General features: G+C 43.2%; 1 protein-coding gene across 4 annotated transcripts in view; it reads right to left on the bottom strand.

The window, feature by feature from the left end:
- Positions 1-23,261, bottom strand: part of TBXAS1 (thromboxane A synthase 1) — a 324,038-nt gene that overhangs the window by 297,597 nt on the left and 3,180 nt on the right. For 3 of the 4 annotated variants that reach the window (XM_084632610.1, XM_084632609.1, XM_084632612.1), the window contains exon 2: positions 5,266-5,428. The exons of the other annotated variant lie outside the window; for it this stretch is intronic. In XM_084632610.1, the coding sequence (XP_084488736.1) occupies positions 5,266-5,363 (98 nt within the window). In that variant the 5' untranslated portion in view covers positions 5,364-5,428. The remainder of the gene's footprint in view (positions 1-5,265; positions 5,429-23,261) is intronic. 4 annotated transcript variants of the gene reach the window in all.

Genomic DNA, 23,261 nt, shown 5'->3' with positions numbered 1-23,261 from the left:
GCCTGTTTCACAATGGGTAAAAGCTAAGCGTGCAATGAGAAATGCGTGTGTGTCTGTCTCTCTCACACACACAAACACACCTCCCCTTCACCTTCCAATTTTCTAAAAAAATCAGGTTTGTTTAGACAAGCAGTTGAAAATCTAGTTTGAACACATGCGTCAGAGAGCTGTGACAGTGTCTTCATAATGTAAAGCTTATGGTACATTAAACTTTCAAAGAAAAAGGAGTTCCTGCTTTCCTTTTATCAACAGTTTCACAGACAGCAAAAGGAAAGCCACAAAATAATGTTTGCACCCACAGCCAAGCATGGGAGACCCAACTCAGCATCTAGTTAAAATGAAAATGAATAATACTACTTTGCACAGCTATAATATAGCATCTTTCACTGTAGCATATCAAAGAGCTCTACAGATACTAATTAAACCTTTGAGATATTATTATCCCCATTTTGAAGATGAGGAAACTCAGCCACAGGAAGGTTAAGTGAATAGACTGCTAGTTTCCACATTGGGAGTTGGAAGAGGAAAGTCTGCTTAGGAGGAACTTTTCTGATAAATTACTAGGATTAATTATTTGAGCCTTTGTCTTAGATCAGGACCCTATTGTGCTAGATGTTGTGCAAACACAGAACAAAAAAAGACAATAATGCACCAGAGTATTCATTTTGGTTATCAGAGAAATGGAGGGGGAAGATGAGGACAGATTTTTCAAGAGTGCTCAACACCCAGCAGCATTCTGTGACATTTGGCCAGGTTTTCAACAGAATTCAGCACCCAACTTGCTGAATAAACACTGAAAATGTGGCCAAACTAGTCCTTTTTGTATTTTGTAAACCTGTAAAGATTTAATCAGTTTAAAAAGACAGGTTTCTAAATGAAGGACAAAAATAGTAACAGATGATAGCCACTATAAATGTTATCCACTTAATTTAAAAAAAAAAAAAAAGCAAAGTACTTTCATAATGAGATAAAGGTTTTACATTGGACCTGTGCATTTTGGGACTCTTCTGTTTAAAAAGGGTGGGGGGGAGAGATATGTACCATGTATGGGTAGAGTGTGATTTTCAAAGGGTCATAACTCGGTGAAACCTAAAACAATTTTCTTCAGAAGACTCAAGGCAGTTCCCTTCATTGAGGGTTACTTCCATGCAGCAGCTGTTACAGCAAGGACCACCAGGCACTGGTGAGGTCATCAATCCTTTATTCTAGACAGTCACCCCCATGTGCTGACTGGCTGCTTGCTCCAATCCCTCCTGGCCCTACCTCCCTCACAGTCACTCCACTTCTGCCTGACTCTGCCTGCCCTCCATCCTTTCCTAATAATTTTTCCCCAGTCTCTTCTCCCCTCCCCAGCTGCCTGTTTACTTAGTCCCCTAACAAACCTCCAAAAAGGATTTTTAAAAAGTTGTAGAATGAACATGACATTTGCCAGCATCACATTATTCATTCTACTCATATCCCTTTGCCACACCGGTGCTGACTTTTGTTTTTGCTGGTGGGTGCGCCTCTCTGCCCCCGCCCCCACCCCCACCCCCGATGCAAGCAGGGGGCAGAGCCAAGCGGGGGCAAGGGCCTTGGGGGGCAGGGACACGGTCCAGGATCCAGGGCCCGCAAAAGATTAATTAGGCCCAGAGAGTGCTCGGCACCACCCCCCTTTTTTTTTTTCAGTGGATGCTTGAGCCCCTCGGAGTTGACAGCTATGCTTTGCCTGCCTCTCCTCCCCACCTTCTCTTTATCTTGTTTATTTAGATTTAAGCTCTTGGAGGCCAGGATTGTCTCTTAGGCCTGGTCTACATTTAAAAGTTAGGTCGACAGGGGTCAGGGGTATAAAATGTTGATCAGTGGTATGAAACAAACCACCCCCCGACTGACATAGTTACGTTGACCTAACCGCCAGGGTAAATGCAGCTATACTGATGGGAGAGTGCTTCCATCAACATAGCTGCTGTCACTCGGGGAGGTGGTGTTCTTACAGGGATGGCACAGCCTACTCCAATGGAAGGGAATTTTCTACATTATGGGGCTATGCCAGCATAACTTCAGTGACGCTGCTATGCCAGAACAGACATACTCTAACCCTCTCTTTGTATAGTGCCTAGCACAATGGGCCCTGATCTTGGCTGGTCTCTAGGCATTACTATAACATAAATCATACATTTCTGCTGAAGAGGTGTTTGAGATACATTGCAATAATTTCCTACTCCTTACATGCAAAATGGCTGAACAATTTTCACTCAAAATTAAACAAACAAACAAATAAAAAGCAACCTTCAGGCAGAGGCCAGGCCTGAAAAATGAAAATTTCAGAAAGTTACAAGCAAATGAAAATAGGGGGTTAGAATGGAAACATTCATGGCATCTTAACTACTTAATTGCTCGTGCCATCAGAGCCATGTGCAGGGACACTACAAAGGAGCTGCACAATGGCATATGCTACATGAATATAGCAAGTAAATGCTCTCTAGAATTATGGACACATTTCTATTAGCAACCATATGCGTATTATTTTCAATAATTCCCTGCTTGCAAGGTTTCAGCCCTGAAGGAGTATTTATAACACACAGCAGACCTAACAACTCCTTATAAATAGCAGCTAGGTTGGAAAAGGTTGATAGGCTTCTAACACCAGCAGAAGCCACTTCTCTTCTTACGACTGCAGACGGATTTCAAGCCACTAATGACACAGCTTGAATCATGACATTTTACTGGAATAAACAACAAATGGATGGTGAAAAGATTATATCCGCAAGGTGAACTCTCACAGGACAGCTCAGATAGGTTGCCCAACACATTCTACGGGAAGTTTGCGAAACACACTGTCTTTTCATTGAAACAATGGTCCCTAGGCATCTGTATCCTTTAATTATCTCAACTTGTATTAATATATCTCCACAGATCAGCAGCAAGAGTTATAATTGCAACTGGTAGTGAATCCTTTTTCTGCTTCAAACAATTCTAACTACACTCTTTTGAGCAAATCTATGCCCAAAAGAAATGAAGCTTGAAAGCTGAAGTTCAGCACAGGCTGGGGGTCAAAGCCATGACTGACAAAACAGGAAACAATTCTATTGACTTCATTAAGTCAATAGAGTTCTGTGGCTACTGATGCCAACAATTAATTTTGCCCAGGACATAGGCCTTGTCTACACTACGGGGGAAATTCGATCTAAGCTACGCAATTTGAGTTACGTGAATAGCGTAACTCAAATAGAAATAGCTTAGACCTACTTACCACAGGGTCCACACTACATGATGTCAATGGGAGACGCTCTCCCGTCGACTCCTCCTACTCTTCTCGATCCAGTGGAGTACAGGAGTCGACGGGAGAGCGATCTGCGGTCCGTTTAGCGGGTCTTCACTAGAACCACTAAATCAATCACTGATGCATCAATCGCCGCTTGTCAATCCCCCAAGAAGTGTATTCAAGCCCTTAGTGTCTTCACTTAATCTGAACAAAATGATTGCTTTTGATTTAACAGAGAGTTATGGACTCCTGAAAAGCACACACCTGACTGGGTCTGCATGTGGATTTATTATATTAAGAAATGCACACCTGATGGCAGATGCATGCACTGCTCAGAACTGTGCACTTTTGGAAGCTTGTTAAGAAGCAGTAATTGTGGCTTTGCCTGCAACCTCCCACCGCAATGGGGCTCTCCAGCCCCTTTTCTAGCTCCTGAAATTGTAGGGGGTGGGGGTTCCCCTCCTTGCAGCTGAAAGCGATCTATGGTCTAAACAGCATGAACTAATCTGTGGGCCCGATCCTGGACTCCTGACTCAGGCAAAGATCCCCATTGACGTCAAAGGGAGTTTTGCTTTAGTAATGATTATGGGCCAGATCATGGCTTTTAAACCACAATCCACACTGGACATTGGGTGTGCTGCAGCAAGAATCCCCAGTGTGATTTATCCGGATCTCAAAAAACAGACCACAAAACAGATGGGTTGGACTGTAACTTTTCAGAGGTGGTTTGGGTCAATTATTATTTTAAACCAAACTGGATCACCAACATATCTATTCAATACATTCTGCCAAACCACCTATGGTCCAACCTCACTCCCTTTGAAGTCAGCAGGAGTTCCCCGGCCCCCGGCCCCTTGACTTAAATGGAAATGGATGAGGCCTTAAGAGACTGAAGAATCAGGGCACATGCAGGCGAGCATCTCTCATTGACACACCTACGGTGTTATTACTGTGTTTTATCTTGATCTTTGCAGGTGGTCTAAAGACTGCATTTAGTTTAGATTTCCTAACATTTTCCAGTAATCTCTTCCTTGGACACACAGAAACAAAGAACAATGGCTGTTGATGGGGTGAGTGGGGAGGATTTGAGGCACAGCTGTAGTAAAAACAGAGATGGCAGGTAAACTATTGCTAATTTGCCTAATAGATAATCAGCACACATAGGCAAGGTTCTCTGTCCACTGTAATCCAGTTCTTTCCTACTTTATAAGCCTCCCTCCCCATCCCCTACTATCAGTCTACTATGTACCCAATGTGAGAAATAAAAAAAAAAATAAGCAAGGGAACTCAAGAAGCGTTTACGGTGTTGGTAGGGTTGAGTTTAAAAGCCAAACAAAGGGTGTGGGTAAGATCAAGAGAGAGAAAGGTCCAAGACTCTGCAAGCGACACTATACTTCAGTGATTCTCAAACTTTTGTACTGGTGACCCCTTTCACATAGCAAGCCTCTGAGTGCAACCCCGCCTAATAAATTAAAAACACTTTTTTATATATTTAACACCATTATAAATGCTGGAGGCAAAGCGGGGCTTAGGTTTGGAGCGGGGTTTGAAGGCTGCCAGCTCGCAACCCCCCCATGTAATAACCTTGTGATCCCCCCGTTTGAGAACCCCTGCTATACTTCTTTCCTTTTAAAATCTGACCACCTTCAACATCTCTCACATGGAAACTTAATGGGGATGAAACCAGGAGGTATTAAATGAAATTTGATAGGGTTCCACAGAAATTACTCCAAATACTAAAGACTTTAATAGGGAAATTTTAAAAAACAAAAATAAAAAAAACCCCTATAGAAAAGACAAAATTCTCACAAATTTGACAAGACTTTCTAATAAGTGTCTATTTTATTATTTTAATCTCAGTATCTGCCTCCACTCCAGTCTCTTAAAATGAAACACTAAGACATTTTGATTGAGGGGATACACTGGTGCTGAATTCCTGCTGGGAGAATCTACTCCTGGCGCAAATTTTTTGGCTGGCTTTCAGTGTTACATAGATCTCATATTAGTCTGAATACACTTACCAACAGAGTAACATTAGGAGGATCACCAGCAGAGCCACTGTTACTGTTGTTCCATTGATTTCCATGACGGGAAATTTCAAGAGATCTGCAAGCTCCATTTTCCTTCACTACACAATGCTGGCCTTGAGGTTGATGGGGAAGTCTCCTCAATAACAGATAAAACCTGCCAGTTACATGAATGACAGTCTGTAGTGAAACAGGAACCAAGGGAGCAAAGTCTGTCAAACCAGCTCTAATTGTGAACTTTTCCTGTTCTCACTGACGGCACCCTCAGAGAGAGGCAGAAGTTAAGGGTTTCCTGTGTAATGGAATTAAGCAACTTTTTTTCCCCCCCTTGATGACTGTCGCATTAATAAATATTTACATAGCTGCTGCTTGAGACATCAGAGTTGGCCCACAGGTTTGCATGAGGAGGGGGAAAAAAGATAAAAGAGGAAATATATCACGTGTATGTGGAATAGATTTGAAAAAAAAAAAACCACCTCAATGTAGCCACTGTGCTCTGTAAATAGAAATAAAAATAGAAAAGTTTCTTTAAAATGTGAACAATCTGGCAACATACTGCTGATGCACGGGAAAGTTGCTCAGTAGGCAGCCCTGGAAATAGGCTGTCCATAGGAGAGGTGCAACAACAGCGCAAACATCCTCTAGTGTCCCTCTAACACGACTCTCCCCCGACTCGAACGACCATCTCAAGAAGCAAAAGGGTAATTCTGCTTCCCTGCCAGTTCAGTCCTTGGTATCTCAGATTAGACAGCAAGCAGAGTTGAAACTAGGGTGTTATACCAATAAAATAAAAACCAGCAGGATCTTATTAAAGGGGAAAAGGCAAAATACTACATTTATTGTGAATACAGAAAGAATCATAGTAAGCAGTTAGTTATAGCTATAACATTCCATTCAATCTCATATTTATTCACACATTCATTCATACAAACACACACATACAGGTTCTGCAAGGTTGTTATCATAGTTACCAGCCTTAGAATTGCTCATGCCAAGCCACTGGCCAGGTGGCCTGGACAGGAGGAGGGAGCAGGGCCTTGTCAGATGCACATCTGAGGCTCCTGGAAGTTGGTTTGCAGAATCAGACCCCAAAGTTCTCACTTTCTAGAGTCCATTTTTATAGGAATTTCTTCCTATGCCAGTCTATGGGAATTGCTTCATCATGCTGTTGCTGAATCAATCAACAGATAACTTCTGGCAGCACGGAGCCGTCAGGAATGTGCTATCTTGTTCTTTGGTTCTCCCATTGTTGAGGCTATTGGGTGGATTCCAGTCTGCCCTCCGGGGGTCCTCTGGTTATTTCCACTTGACGCCTTCTTCAGCCAATGGACACTGTATTCTTAGGCTGGCACCTCCCTGACCATTATTATCCACATACATCCTCTATCTCTATTTTAATCACAATTGTTAATACAACAAAAGGGCGGGGAGTCTCTGGGTGTGGTTTCTGTTGTTACAGAGTATTGCTTTGAGTCTCTCTCTGTGTGAATTGCTTTGAGAACAGACTCTGTCTTAGAATGTACTAACGCAATTAGCAGCTTGCAAGTTTCACACATAGAGGGAGAGAAACAGTACCAAAAACCAAGAGACCTCTAAATTAGTAATACCCTGGAATTTAAACTATGGGGAATCAAACTCATTTGTGATTTTAATACAGAACTTCTTTAATATGATCCAACAAGGGGGCCTCTCTATGATGGGCACACAGCTACTTATATATAAAGCTATCAAATGCTAGTGAATTTCAAATCACAAATGGTTTGAGCCATAGTTAAAAGTGACTTTCAAGTGAGATACATCCTCCACCACCCATGAAATTCCTGGTTGCTAGGGCCATCCAACATAGTTTGTTGTTATTTAAAGAAAAAAATAGATATTGCACACAACCTATTTGAAAGTTATGCAAATTAAACTATTCCCAAAGAGAACTAGGTTTATAAATATCTAGTAACCTTAAGAATTAGACATTCTGCTCATCGGATCCCCATAACATATAAGATGAAAAGTAGTTTCTTCTTATTCAGCCCCCTGAGATAACAGCTTAGATGTAATGTGCGAGGCTTCTCCAATATCACTGTATTACATTTCCCTCTCTTATCAGAGAGGTTAATAATATAGGTATCAAAAAAGTAAAAATCTCTAACACAATAGAGTTTAATTTTAAGAAGATTTGGCTCGACTATAACTGAATCACTGCTATTTTAGTTCTCGGTGCTTCACAAGTACATTCATTCCTTTCCAGTGCTGGAGCCTCACAAAATAAGTAAAAGGTGTTAACCAGCTCATCAGCTCCACAGAGTAGCACAGTAATTCACAGAAAACTTTGCTTATTGTATTAATAATGCCATTGCTTCCAGATGCTACTCTGGGTCAATAGCAGCTCTGCTGGTTTGCTGTTGCCAAGTTGTCCAAGAACAGTTGCATCACAATTCAAGACTGGCGACATAAAGGATTAATCACTGGGCACATACTGATCCCAAATAGCACTGATCTCGCTGGACCTTAGTTTATATGGAATATTTCTTAAAAGCTTCTTGAAAAGGGAGGACGATTAGTCACAAATCTTGAGAGTGAGACATTAGATATTTTGACTTTGACTTCTTTGTTAAAGAGAGCATACAGTTGCCCAGAGTAGGCCTGATGCTTCTCCCACTGAAGGCAACAGCAAAACTCATGTTGAGTTCAGTCAATACAGAGTTGGACCCAGATCTTGCTTGATTATTTTTAGAAGCTCAATGGAACTTTCCAGGATCATGCTGGAGAAGGATAGGATGTACAGGTCTTAAACACACACATAATGAAGGAAAATGGATTTTCAAATCAGCATCCCATTTGGAACAGAGTGAATAAACGAGTAGTTTGACTGTTGTTGGGCACCGCATTTTTACACCTCTGCACCCGTTTCTTGCTAAAGTTTTTAACTTGGCATCTTCACCCAGATAGAGGGGAAATCATACAACAATAATCCCAACACTCACCTGGAACATGCCTCACGTGCCCATTCGCTACGAGGTATTTACAGTGATACCACAGTCAAGTGCCTAATTTCCCAAAAGAGACTTTGTCTCAAAGATCCAGCTGATGCCTTGTGGAAAACTTTGAGAAACATTCTATTTATTGGGCCTGTTTTCAGTATTTCTCTTCCCTCAACTCTTCATTACAAGAGTCACTTGCATGAGAAACATCATCTTTATTGGAGAGTTAATAGGAGACGTTTTTTCCCCCCATCTCTACTCCCAATCCTCTGCTGAGACACACCACATCTGGTTGGTATGAAAAGTACTATGATGTCAGTCAGGAGTATGTGACTTCATAGAGGGGCAAGTTCCATTCCTCTCAGTCAAATGCCTGAGAAGGCTGAGGGGAAGTAGAAGGGGGAAGGAATCCTCTGCACTGAGGGAGCAGAGCTACTCAGGGGCTGCTTATTGCAAGGTCAGGGCACTATAGGGCTCCACTCAGGTTGCAGTTCCTGTATTCAGGGACAGGCAGGGGAAGTAGACCCACAAGGATCACAATCCATTGACATTTATACTGTGCTCATCACTAAGGCATCTTCTTCCATCCCACATTCCCCTCCACAGCAGGGAGAACCCACAGAGCTCAGATCCGTTCCAAACAAACCTATGCTTGAGTGCTTCATATCCAGACCCTTCTCACTCTCAACGTGCAGCAGAATCGCATAGTTAGAGGAACCCAGCGGCAGCAGAACTGAAGTAGAGGAAAGGGCAGGATTTGCCCTGAACTGCAGAAGCAGCTGAAATCTTACAGAGCAAGAGAGTCAGTTTACATATATGTGTTTAAAATGAAAAAGAAAAGAAAAAACAAGGAAGTACAGAAATTGCTTGACAAATACTAGAAATTGAACTGTTCCTCAGCTAAAAAATAGTCTAAAGTTTTCCAGGAAGAGTTAGTGATTTTAAAACGTTGTCTACATGACCAGGAATAGTTTTTGAACACAGTTGCAACAGAACTAGTTTCTAAACTGGAATGCAGCATAAATATTCTACTATGATGAAAACCTTCAAAATGCTTGCCATAGATTGGTGTAGTGATGACACAGAAAATATGGAATAAATAATTAACAACAATATTATAGATCTCAAGACATAGGCCAGAGAATCCCTGGCCTAATTTAGGCCTAAGCTTTTAAAACATATCAAACAGCACATACTCTTTTTCATAGGCAGGATACTGTATGTAGGTTGAGTAAAAGCTAAACTAGCTTGGTTTAACCATAAACTCTTGCTAAGTTATGAAGTAAATTCCTTCTTTCTATTTTATATGCTTTATGCCTATACATTTGTAATGGACACTGTAGAACTATCTATGTTATTTTATATAAATTCAGAAGGTATAATTTTGTTGCTAGATATAGGAAATCTAAAAAGGTGTCAACTAACAGTTATCTCAGATAATGAAGCTTTTTAAATATCTAAAGCATTCTTTAATAGACCCCTTCAGTTCAAGGAAATTTTGTAGCATATGCAACCTGACCACAAACCAGTGCAAATAGTTCAGCCCATGCAGTTTATTTTAAATAGAAATGTGATCAATAAGATATATACAACTAATCTAACAAAAAGGTGTTTGTGTAGAATACAAAACAAGTACCTAATATATAAAAAAGCTGATGTAGTCAAGTGGAATATTGAGATGCTAATGTGAAGTGCAAATCTTTAAGATGAACCAACCAAAATGTTCTAAGATCATAAAGCTTGATCAACAGTGTGCTTGGAAGTTGCACAGAGAGTTTCACACTTGAAGCCATCCCACTAACTTTATCACTGAGGTGCAGGGATTATTCAAGTACTGGCAGAGAAGTGTGTGTTTCATATTATTGCATTAATTGTTATCTCCCATTGGTGACTGACCAAGGAAATGAATTTTTGTTTAGTTGTTCATCATACAGCAATATAGACAGGACCATCCACGGCTGTAAAGAGACTTAACATCAAAACTCTTCTTAACTTCAAAATGGACATTTCTGCAAACTGCTAAAAGCACTGTTGGAAAGGTCATAGAGTTATGCAAAGTCAACCAGACGACCACACTGTACAGGGTCCCACAGAAAAGTAATTTGCAGAGGTAGGTCGCTGGCTGAAGCTGAGCCAGCACGCGTTCACCATATGACCCAACATGGCTTACACAAACTGGGATGGCACAAGATATCTTGCACAAAGAACCTGGAATTTTGCAGACAATTTAATAAAAGTCATAAAGGGGACTCCTTGTTTTCTCATTGGATGATGGGAAGGAACACAATTTGTGTTCTGGTGGAACATGTAAAAAAATCTTTGCCAGAAACATAGGTCACTTTCTGATTGCCATGACCGCCCCCCACCCCCCAACAACCCTCACTACGCAGGGCCATCCCTAGCCATTTTGGTGCCCTACACAGCCCCCCCCACAGGGAGGAGAGGGGCTGGCCCCAGGCCTCTTCAGGGGGCAGAAGCAGGCTTGGGGGGTGGGGGGAAACCACCCCCCAGCACAAGCCGGTGGAGCGGAGCGTGTTGGGGCCGGGCCAGGCCGCTCCATTTCCTGCCACCCGGTGAGTGCAGGGGCAGGCCCGACCAGGGGCAGGAGCTTTGGGGAAGGGGTGGAGAAGGGTGGGGAGTTGGGGCGGCGCTGAGGTGGGGGCCACGGGGAAGAGGCAGAGCAGGTGCTGGAGCAGCACGCAGCTGCGTAGGATACCAGGAAATTTGGTGCCCCAAATTTTCAGGTGCCCTATGCAGCTGCATACTTTGCATATGGGTAAGGACGGCCCTGCCCCCATGCCCAGTGAGCTTTTCCACGAAAGGCCATGCCACCCAGCAGAAAATGTAAAAAATGCCCTTTGTTGTTCAACATGTTGCTTCCTGAAGCTGAAATATACAGAAGAGAGAGAGAGCGTGAGTGAGACTGCCATTGCCGGCGCAGCAAGAGCGCTCTCTGCTCCGTAACAACTGAAGTCTTGTAGCTAACAAGCACCCTGTTAACTCTGGGCTTTTCTACATAAACACTTGGTTTGCAGCACGCTGGGGTGTAAATCTACCCTCCATCAGCCTGCCACATACCTGACACACACAACACTTTGAAATAGGAGTAGATCAAAGCACACTAAGGAACTTTCAGTGCCCAGCAGCAGAGTATGCACGGACATTTAGTGCACCCCAGGCTAGCGCAGGGTAGTTTTACACTCCAGCTTGCCAGGAACTAAGTGTTCAACAAGGGCCTCTACCTAGAGAGAGGGCTGAAAAATTCAGAACAAGAATAGAAATACATCTGTCATACCACTTACTTCAGTATAACTTACATCACTCTGGGGTGAAAATAAGCCACCTTCCTGAGCGACACAAGTTACACCAACCTAAGTGTTAGTGTGGACAGCGCTATGTTGGTGGGAGAGCTTCTCCCACTGACATAGATACCGCCTCTCATGAAGGTGGATTTATTATGCCAGTGGGAGAGCTCTCTCCCATCTTAAAGTTCATTCAGGTGATTCACTCAATCTTGAGAAACCAGTCACTGCAATTGTGAAGCTGAGCTGGAGAAGCCACTTTCACGCCACTTTCAAAAGTCACTTTTATACATGAATTGTTTACCCAAGTGGTGACCTGCTCACGTTAAACCAAATGCTCCTCAGAAAGTACATATCAGAGTTAAGGCCTTTCGAATGACTAAAGTGTATAATGTGTGCTTATCCTTCACTAACAGATTTAGTCTTAGTTGTCTAGAACTTACACTGAATCACTAAGAGAGTCAAGGTGGGTGAGGTAATTTATTGGACAACTTCTGCTGGTGGAAGAGACAGGCTTTTGAGGTTCATAGAGCTCTTCTTCAGATCTGGACAAGGTAATCAGGGTGTCATATCTATGGTGGGACAAGATAATTAAGCACAAGAGGTTCCCACAAGTTGTAGGACACTACTTAAAATGAAGTGGGCCATAACACCTCTGCAGTAGTAGGACAAAGAAGAGTTAGTAGTCAGCATGGTGTGTTACAAATTGTTGGAATGAGCCATAAAACTAGTGTCTCTGTAAAGTCCATGGCTTTTTAAAGTATCCAGTGGAGTTATGAATTTAAGTTCTCAGGCTTGTCTTTTGAAGATGCTGTGCAGGTTTCCTTTGAGGATGAGGACTGAGAGGTTAGATATGGAGCGATCACTTTGAGAAAAGTGTTCACCCATAGGCGAGAGTGTGGTTTTGTCCTTTATCATTTTTCTGTGTGAGCAATCCATATAGTGTTATTGGGGCATTTGATACACTGGATGAGATAAGCACATGTTGTGATAGGCATGTGCAAGCCCCATGGATTAAGATAGGTGTGTTGTGAGGGGCAATTGATCATCACAACAGTGGAGATACGTCTAGCAGTTTTTGCTTTGGCAGAGTCTGGTGCTGCTTTGAGTTGATGTGTCCTGGTCTGTGAGGAGCTTGCTTCTGACCAAGAGCTTAACAAGGTTGGGACCTGGCTGTAGGTAACAGATTTCCTGGTGTGTCTGGGGTGGTTACTAGATCTGTGGACGTAGGTGTGGTGATCCGTTGGTTTCTTGTAATAGTTGTCTGTAGGATTCAATTATTGAAGCTGATCATGGTGTTCAGGAACCACTCAATCACTAACTCCAATGAAGGCACAGAGTCTGGAGAAACTAACTGTATTAACTAAGCCTAGTACTATTTGAAAGAGGAAACTGCTTCCCTACAAACAAGTTAGCTGTGAGAAATCATGATTATTTCAGAGAGTTCATACCAGAAGCCGTATAGATTTTGTGGCCAAGAGAACGAACGGTGTCTTACACAGAAAGAGGAAGAAACTTTGAATTGGTTTGCAAGCTAAAGATCTTACCACTATTTGAACCTTTGGTTAAAGTAATTTAAGAGCTTACAGTACTGGTGAAATTCCAGAGAAATTAGAATAGCCTCACAATAATTACCTGTATATTATATTTGGTTTAATGTGTGATAGTTTTGAGCATGTATGAGTTGATAAGGTAGATTTGAACTCAGTTGACATTCTTCAATAATTAAGTAAGTTGCCTACATTTCTAAAGTCCTACTTTAGGATTGTTGAACTGACAAAAGCAGTGTCCCATAAACTTGACTAGAGATACATAAGGATCTATAGTTTCATGTTGATACCAAAAATCACCTGCCCAGACTAATATAGAACTAGGATAAAAAAGTTTGCCTTTGTAACAAGATTGTGATAAGACCCTGAATTAACTGAACTGATTTATAACTCTTGTGGCAACATCCCATGTTGAGGTCAATTTTTGACAGAGATGATATTATTCACAATCTTTATTCTGCTGTCTATAGTAAAACCTATAAATTTGTAAGAATTTTCCTGTCTGTACTTCAGCTGAGGAACACAGATCTAAAGAACAGAAAGAAAACCTATGAATCCTTACCTCTGTTTGTGTTTACTAACCTATCTTTCTCACACTGGCAACCCATGTAAAACCTGTGTTTAAAAAAAAAAAAGCACACACACACACACAGATCCCAACACCCTTGCTCATGTTGACTAGTGTCTTTTAATGGGACAAGTCTCACTGGAGTACATTGAGTTACTAAAGGAGTAAGGCCAGGATCCAGAAAGGAACCTACGCGTCACAGTGTCTAAGTTTTAGGCACCCAGAAAATGATAGGAACAACACTGTGACATACAAAGCCTGAGTTAAGCACCTAGGCTCCCTATACAATGACAGGGGAAAAAAGATGCCTTAGAATGTGATCCACAAAAAACAGTGTGCTAGGCAGGGAGCCACCTAAGCTGGCCAATGAGAGATGCCAATGAGAAGTGTGTATACTAAGTAAGCATTGCTCCTTTAAGTCAAGGCGGCAGGGAGGTGGCCATCCCTGCTTGTGATCCACAACCAGTAACCCCTTTCTTGGAGTCAGGTGTCTTAGGTACCTAAGTTGTTTCTTGTGAGAATGAGTTAAGAGCCTGCTCCACTCCCCATAAAATGGTCAAAAAGGAGGAGCTGGGGGTACCCACTTTTAGTCCAGTGGTTAGAGCACTCTCCTGTGATGTTGGAGACGCAGGTTCAATTTCCTTCTGAGGGAGAAAAAGAGGATTTAAACAAGGTTCTTCCTTCTTCCAGGAAAGCATTCTAACCACTGAGCTGTGGGATATTCTCAAGCAATTTCCCTCAATCATAGAAATGTAGGACTGGAAGGAACCTCGAGAGGTTGTCACAGTTTCACAGTAACAGCACCTGCATTCTCCCTCTGTGGTCTACCGCAGGAGTTCCCAGTCAGCTGTCACCTGTCTCTGGGCAGGGACCCAGAACTCAATCTCTTCTGACTGGAGGGTTTAAGGCTGCACAGCTCCTTGCCTTACAATGTGATATCCCCAGCAAGACAGTCTACCTAAAGGCCAATACCTCTGCTTGGTTTTCTCTCAGAGGGCTATGAACAGCAGCTACAAGTTACCACACAGCTTTTTCTAAGGAAGCACATTTATTCTTAAGGAAAAAGCACTACAGAAGCAAACATAATAAAAATAAACAAATTTAAACACACAGCAACATGCCCGGAGTCACCCATCAGTCTTATGGGGCTTTACATGGCCAACCCTTCTGCAAGGGTTGCACTCCCCATCCCCCACCTGGTACAGAAGGTCCTGTCAATTTGTTGGATCAGAAAGAAGGCCTTGCATCAGTTCAAATGCATCCCTTTATACTAAAAGCCCTTTCCTAGTTTCTCAAAAACCCAACTTGAACTAGTATATGCCAACCACTCCGGCAGGGTGGTACCTCTCCATTATTGTTTAGTCTCGGTGACTCACCTTAATCACCCCCCACAGTTTTTACTTCCTGTGGAAGCTGTGGTAACCCTCTAGGTTTGCCAGATGTCTGTTTTTTTACTGAAACACCCGGTCAAAAAGGGACGCTGGTGACTCCGGTCAGCACTGCTGACTATGCCGTTAAAAGTCTGGTTGGTAGCACAGCAGGGCTAAGGCAGGCTCCCTGACTTCCCTGGCTCCACACGGCTCACAGAAGCAGTGGCATGTCACCCCCTCTGGCTCCTAGGCGTAGGGGCAGCCAGGGGCTGTGCACGCTGCCCCTGCTACAAGCACCGGTTCCACAGCTCCCTTTGGCCGGGAACCATGGCCAATGGGAGCTGTGGATGGGGCAGCACCTGTGGATGGGGCAGCGCGCAGAGCCACCTAACCGTACTTCCACATAGGAGCCAGAGCGGGGACATGCCACAGCTTCCAGGAACTGCCCGAGGTAAGTGCCACCTGAAGCCTGCACCCCTGACTCCCTCCCACGTCCCAGCCCCCCTGCCCCAGTACTGATCCCCCTCCTGCCCTCGGAACCCCTCAATACCAGCCTGGAGCACCCTCCTGCACCCCAAACCCCTGATCCCCACCCCAGAGTCTGCATGCCAGCCAGAGCCCTCACACCTCCCCCCAACCCCAACCCCCTGCCCCAGCCCAGAGCCCCCTCCCACACCCCAACCCCCTGAGCTAGCCCACTGAAAATGAGTCCGAGAGAGAGTGGGGAGAGCGAGGGATGTGGGGAGGGGGGGAGAAGATGAAGTGCGTGAGGGCAGGGCCTCAGAGAAGGAACGGGGGAAGGGCAAGGATGTTCAGTTTTGTGCAAGTAGAAAGTTGGCAACCCTATACCCTTCCCCATGAAATAGATCATTTATAAACCATTCATCCCCAAAGACATTGGATGTGACTGGATATCTGTCACAGAGGTCATCTAGTCCAGGCCCCTGCGCTGAGGCAGGACCAAGTATAAACCTAGACCACCCCTGACAAGTGTTTGTGTAACCTGTTCTTAAAAACCTCCAACAACAAGGACTCCACAATCTCTCTTGGAAGCCTATTCCAGATCTTAACTGCCCTTTTTGTTGAAAAGTTTTCCTAATATTAACCTAAGATTTCCCTTTCTGCAAATTAAGCCCATTAATTCTTGTCCTGTCTTCAGTGGACTTGGAGACAATTGATCACTGTCTTCTTTAGAATAACAGTTTTCAAATATATAAAGGGCTATCAGGTCCCCCTCAGTCTTCTTTTCTCATGACTAAACATGCCCCATTTTTAACCTTTCCTCACAGGTCAGTTTTCTAATAATTTTTGTTGCTATCCTCTGAACTCTCTCCAATTTGTACATCTCTTTCCTAAAGTGTGGAGACAAGAATTGGATACAGAACTCCAGCTGAGGTCTCACCAGTGCCAAGTAGAACAGGACAGTTACCTCCTGTGTCTTACATACAGCACCCCGGTTAATATACTCCAGAATTTTATTAGCCTTTTTTGCAAGTATATCACATTGATGACTCATATTCAATTTGTGATCCACTATAACCCCAGATCCTTTTCAGCAGTACTACCACCTAGCCAGCTATTTCCCCATTTTGCCTTGTGCATTGGATTTTTCCTTATTAAGCGTTGTACTTTTTGTGTGTCTTTGGTTTGAAATCAACAACATGAAATTCAACAATTTTGAATTATAATCCATTCCTCCAAAGTGCTTGCAACCCCTCCCTGCTTGGTGTCATACACAAATTTTATAATCATACTCTCTACTCCATTATCCAAGTCCATAATAAAAAATATTGACTAGTACTGTATCCAAGACAAATCTGTGCAGGACCCCACTAGTTATGTCCTCCCAGTTTGACTTCAATCATAACTACTCTTTGATTATGGTTTTTCAGTCAGTTGAACATCCACCTTATAGTAATTTCATCAGGATCACACTTCCCTAGTTTGTTTATAAGAATGTCATGTGGGACTGCGTCAAAAGCCTTACTAAAATTAAGATACATCACATCACATCTACTGCTCCTCCTCTGTCCCCTAGGCTAATAACCCTGTCAAAGAAGGAAGTTAGGCAGGTTTGGCATGATTTGTTCTTGACAAATCCATGTTGGCTTTTACTTATAACCCTATTATCCTCTAAGTACTTACAAACTGATTGTTTAATAGAGTCATAGATATTAAGGTCAGAAGGGACCATTATGATCATCTAGTCCAACCTCCTGCACAATGCAGGCCACAGAATCTCATCCACCCACTCCTGCGATAAACCTCTCACCTATGTCTGAGCTATTGAGGTCCTCAAATCATGGTTTAAAGACTTCAAGAAGCAGAGAATCCTCCAGCAAGTAACCCGTGCCCCATGCTGTTCCAGTATGTTATTAGGTACCGAAGTTAGGTTAACTGATCTATAATGATCTGGGTCCTCTTTGTTCCCCTTTTTAAATGTAGGTGCTATGTTTGCCCTTCTCCAGTCCTCTGGGACCTCACCCGTCCTCCATGAGCTCTCAAAGATAATCACTAACAGTTCTGAGATTGCTTCAGCTAACTCCTCAAGTACCCTAGGATTAATTTCATCAGGCCCTGCCAAATGGAATACATCTAAATATTCTTTACCCTGGTGTTTCCCTGTTCTGGCTTACATTCCTTCCTTCCTTGATGTTAATATTAATTGTGTTCAATATCTGTTCACAATTAACCTTTTTAGTAAAGACGGAAACAAAATAAGCATTCAACACCTCACTTCTTGATGTCATGTGTTAGCAGGGACAGAGAGCTAATAAGTAGTGGACCTAAACTTTCCCTTTGTCTTTCTCATGCTCCTAGTGTATTTACAGAATCTCTTCTTATGCCTTTTTACGTCCCTTGCTCGGTGTAACTCATTTTTGTACTTTAGCTTTTCTGATTTTGTCCCTACATGCTTGTGCTATTCTTTTGTACTCAACTCACTCTTTCCTGTTGAAGCTGTTCCACTTTGGATAAATACTTAAAGACTCACCGGGCCAGAGAAAGAGAGAATGAAAGATTCTATAGCCTGGAAGAAGACCCAGGATCCAGATCCCTTTCTGCAGTGACTATTTATACACCATGGAACAGCTTCAACAGGAGAGATTGGATGAATACAAACTATTCCCCAGCTCAGCGATTACAGCACTCTTCTGAGAGGCGTGATAGACTCCATTCAAATCCTCTCCCTCTCAGGCAGAGCAGGGGATTGAATTTGGGTCTCCCACATACCAGGTAAGTGGTCTAACCAGAGCTAAAAGTTAGAAGATGGGCAGTACCATCACTACCTCCTCCTAAGGCCAGATTTTGAATAGGATCTCAGCTGGTTGGTGACCCCCCCCGAGCATGCCTACTGGATCAGGCTTGACAGGCACTCTTCCACTTATTTCCCCCCACTTCATGGATCACTCTAGGACTTAGGTTTCCAGGCAGCTAGAGGGAGGCTGAAGTGTGCATGCCCAGAGGCAGAAACAGACACTTAGGAAACTTTCATCCTGAAAACTTAGGCACCAAGCGAGCTGAGGCCCCTACAGTGTTCAACAGCAGCTGAGTGGGGGTTTTGTGGATCACAGTGGAGACTAGAAATGGGACTTAGGTGCTTAAACCCCAGTTTTAGGTGCCTAAATACCTTTGTGGATCCAGGCTTAAGGTACATGAGTAAGGCTGGCCCTGAGTTTAAGACATCTCCTACTGGTTGTCCAACAGTTCTGCAGCCAGTGACCAGGGAGCTATAGTGCCCTAGTTGTTTTTTTCCCCAAATGATTAGCAATACTTAGAGACCTATCTCATATTTATAGTGACATGATCCCTCCCTTAACTCTCTAGATTACAATTAAAAAACTGACCATCTTCCCCTGTATCAAACAGAAGGGACTCCATTAGAGAGCAACTGCAGACAGCCTACTTAAAAGTAGGACAGTGGGTTCAGAGAGAATTAACCAATAATGATCGCTACTCCACAGACGAAGTACCTGTGTTTTTTGAGTTTGCCAGCAATAGAAATCTAAACTCTTATACAGTTCAGTGCCCCCAACAAAAACAGTTCCATGTACCTCAACTAAAGGAGTCACAGGAGCGAATAAAAGGGGCGGGGCAAGAGGAATAGATGAGGAAAATCGGATTAGAACAGATTGTCACAGGGCACTGATAGGAGGAAATTTATGTTAGCATCACAATGTGCAGTCATCTGCAAGCAGTTTCTACTTGTGGGGGGGGGGAAAAATTGATCAGACCTTGAACTGAAGAACACAATTGCTTATTAGCCCATTGAAAAGAGGAAGAGATTGCAGGTACTGGCCTCATGCAGCCTGACACTGACATCCTGGAAATGGGCTGTATCACCAAGGCCTAGGGCAACCAGAAAGTTATTAATAATTGGGAAATAAAAGTGCAGTTACAAAGTACCTGGAAACTGCAAACACACCAACAAAAAACCTCAGTAGCCTATAACTCTGCAAAACACAGAATGAAAAGGAGGGCAGGGAGTCTGGGGCCTTTGATGAATACAAGGACCATTCTTTGGCCCAGTTCTGTCACCCTTCCTTACATCATGTAGTACATACTCACACAAGAAGTTCCATTGATATATATGGGTCTGCTCACATGAGTATTATTATTCAATGTGAATAAGGGCAGCAGAACTGGCCCAAGAATCTAACCCCAGTGATTCCAACAGCCACAACCGGAGGTAAAGCATAAGTGAAGTGGGGAAAGAATGTATGATTGGCTACATAATGCAAACATGCTGCTATTCACCAGCCAAAGAGGGGGAATGACAACTCTAGAACTTCCATCCAACCAGCACACGCTAAAATGGGTGAGTGGATTGGCAGAGAAAAGAGCAACAGAGAAAGCATCTAACAAAGTCATTGGTCTAATACTATTGCTGCAGGAACTTTTTAAAGATCAAGAAGCATGTAAACCACAGTGGCATGCTGTTATGCTATTATCCCACATGTATATGTTTAAAGGAAATACTATTGCAAAAAGATTACATTCAACTGTAAAGTGTAATCAGGAAGCTGTCAATTACTGTTCTTTTTTTAAGCCTTGTTAACAATAGCCAGTTAGAGTCTATAGGAGGCCACAAAAGTCACTCCTTATTGCATTAAAAAGTTCTACTGGTGAATAAAAAAAAATATGGGGAGATTTTCAAAGGCAAAGTAGCAGATAGGGACCTAACTCCCCTCAGAAATCAAGGGAAATTAGGCACCTAACTGCTAGTTGTGCCTTTGAAAATCTCCCACACAGTATATACTTCAAAAACAATGAGTGCAATGTGTAGACATCCCAAGCTTTTACACATGCATATACAATACAGAATAGTCACCACGTTCTGTATTAGAATGGATATAGTTGCCATAAGAAGGGGATAGGGAATAAGTTCCTTCATACAGAGGTAACGCATAAAAGTACCGTAACTTGGGATGCCCTTACTTAGGCCCTGGTCCTGCCATACTTATCCCTGTGCTTAACTCGATGAACCTCATACATGTCATGAACATAGAGTTAAGCATTAAGTATTGGCTGGGTGGGACTTAAGACTCCCTGAGGCCTATGGAAACCCGCTTACCAATATGTAATGGAGTCTCAGGTGTGATAGCTTAAACAGTGAGGAGCAGAAGATGTCAAATAAAGTCGGGGTGGCCTACTTTAGCTTATTTGACATACTTTTCTTGCTATAGTCCATTTTTCTGGCTCCTTGGCGTGCCAGCTACACCGAAATAGAACTCCCTTCAGCTCCCTCGCGCTCATTCTAAGTAGACCCAATTCAGAGGCAACGTGCGTGAGTAAGGGACGGGAGGGGGTGGGGGACATGCCAAAAAGAGAAGAAAATGTAAATTACACAGTAGTAAATGCAGCATTTCCAACTCTCGGGCTTTTATGGTGAGTCTTGTGATATCTGGGTGGGTTCTTCCTGAAGCCCCAGCTCCTTGACTCATGTAATTATGGGAGACTCTCACTTTTAGTGCACTAGCGCTATCAGAACGAGCACAGGTACGTCTACTTGAGCTGGAAATCACACCTACCAGTTCCATTGTGGACATGCCCAGAGAGTCCTAACCCAGCCCTGCTTCCCAGCAAACAGAAGTCATCCTTCCTCCTGGTGCAGTAGCCATTAGGGATGGGATCCATGAAGGTACTTAGGCACTTGGACCCCCCAGATTTAGGCACCTAAGTCTCAGTTTTGGCTCCACTACAATCCACAAAACTCCCGCCAAACCTTGCAGGTGCCTACACTCACTCAGCACCTAAGAATTCAGAATAAAAGTTCAATAGACCCTTTATTTCTGCCTCTGGGCATGCACACCACTGCCTCCCTCCAGGCACCCACATGCCTATCTCCCACCTACACCCCAGAGCAAATCACGAATCAGGGAAGACAGACGTTCGGCCACCTTAGTCACATGCAGGACCCAACGTGGTAGGCATGCTTAGAAGCTTCCTACCAGATTGGGCCCTAGTCAGAATCCAGGAGGAGGACATGGTGGTGGTAATACTGTTGCTGCCCACCTTATAACTTTTAGCCCAGAGGTTAGAGCATTCACCTTGGATGTGGGAGACAGGTTCAATTCCCCCGCCCCTTAGGGTGGGGAATTTAACCTGGGTCTCCTACATCCCTGGTGAGTACTCTAACCTCTGGGATAACAGTTATAAAGGTATGGACCACTACCTGCTCCTCCTGATGTTTTGTGTGGGGCCAGGCAGGCATTTAACTCACTCCTTAGGTGCATAAGCCACTTGACTCCAGGCAGTGGGTTCCCATTCATGGATTGCTAGCGGAAATAGGCACCTTCCTGTAGCCCAGACTTAGGCACCTATCTCAGACAGAGGGGAAAGGCTTAGGGCACACCCCTCTGGTCAGCATCTCCCACTGGCTAGCTTAGACAGTGAGCCACTTAACATGCTGGCTTTTGTGAACCACATTTGTAGACTGCTATCTCTTCCCATTCATTGTACAGGGAGCCGAGGTTTTTCACTCAGCTTTTTGGAATGCAACATTACTCCTATGATTTTCTAGGTGCCTGAAAGTTAGGCACTGTGATGCTCAGCATTGCAACACCTAAATCCTTTGGTGGATCCCACCTTACCAGCTTCCCTAGTTGCTTCAAAGAGTACTGTTTATTGGTGGTGACCCTTTGCACAGATTTCTGTATTTAGAACCATCCTGGAGACCATCTTCTGGCCAGCCTGAGTCAGGGATTTACCCATGTTCTTTTATTTACATATGAATATAATCAAAGGTAAAGAAAAGTGGAAAAGAAACATTAGCGGCAAAGGAGCTCCCAGATATAAAAAGAGGAGTGGAACCAGAGAAAGACAGGTTTCAGAAGGGGCATATATTAGTGAGAGACCTGAGGCTCAGGGGTGTAACCAGACGGGCTGCAGCCACATAGAGAGAAAGAGCAGAGCTGGAGTATGGAACACCAGTCTCATGGTATGTTTAATAAAGCCTGTCTCTTTCAGCTCTGCCGCATCAATTATTGCTAACAAAACACTAGGCTCTTCTGCCCCAGTTAAGATGTAGCTGAATTAATGGTGAATAGTTCTTGGGAGTGGCAATGCGTCTAATGGCTACAGCAAGCGACTGCAAGTATAATTTGCGCTGAGCTCTATTCCTAACTGCCACCAGTTTCCTGGTTGATCCAAGGCTAATTATTTAATATCTCTGGGCCAGATTTCCAAAGGTATTTAGTCACCTATTTGTGCCTTAGCTCTGTCAACTGTAAATGGGGCGGGGAGTGGGGGCGGGAAATACCACCACCCACCTTTGTAATGCTCTTTCAGATCTCTGACAGAGGAGCATCATTTCAAGTGTAAAATGCCATTGTCCCCTTAATATGTAAAATGCTAGTTAATTTTATTGGAGCATGTTTGTACACTGAGATTACTCCCCTTCATATGCAGTTACAACTGTTTTCTAAATGCAACACTGTATGTTCTCTGTTAGGATATAAGATTAATGAACTCTTTGTTTTAAAGACAGTTATACACCTCAGAAAACATGGGCTTATAATGGAAATACTGAGACAGTTAACTATAGCAGCACTAGCGGAAAGGGAAAAGAACTATAAATTCAGCTTGTTTTCCAGTGTATACATTGACAAGGTATGAATAATACATCTCTCTACACTTCCAACATACAGATGTATACATTACTCTTTCCTGTGAGGGTTACACTGAGCAAAGTCTTTAAACCAACCATTCCAAATGAGGGAAGGAAA

The sequence above is a fragment of the Lepidochelys olivacea genome (assembly GCF_965140295.1).
Source record: "Lepidochelys olivacea isolate rLepOli2 genome assembly, chromosome: 1".
Classification (NCBI taxonomy): Eukaryota; Metazoa; Chordata; order Testudines; family Cheloniidae; genus Lepidochelys; species Lepidochelys olivacea.
This window is presented reverse-complemented; position numbering and strand designations above follow the sequence as displayed.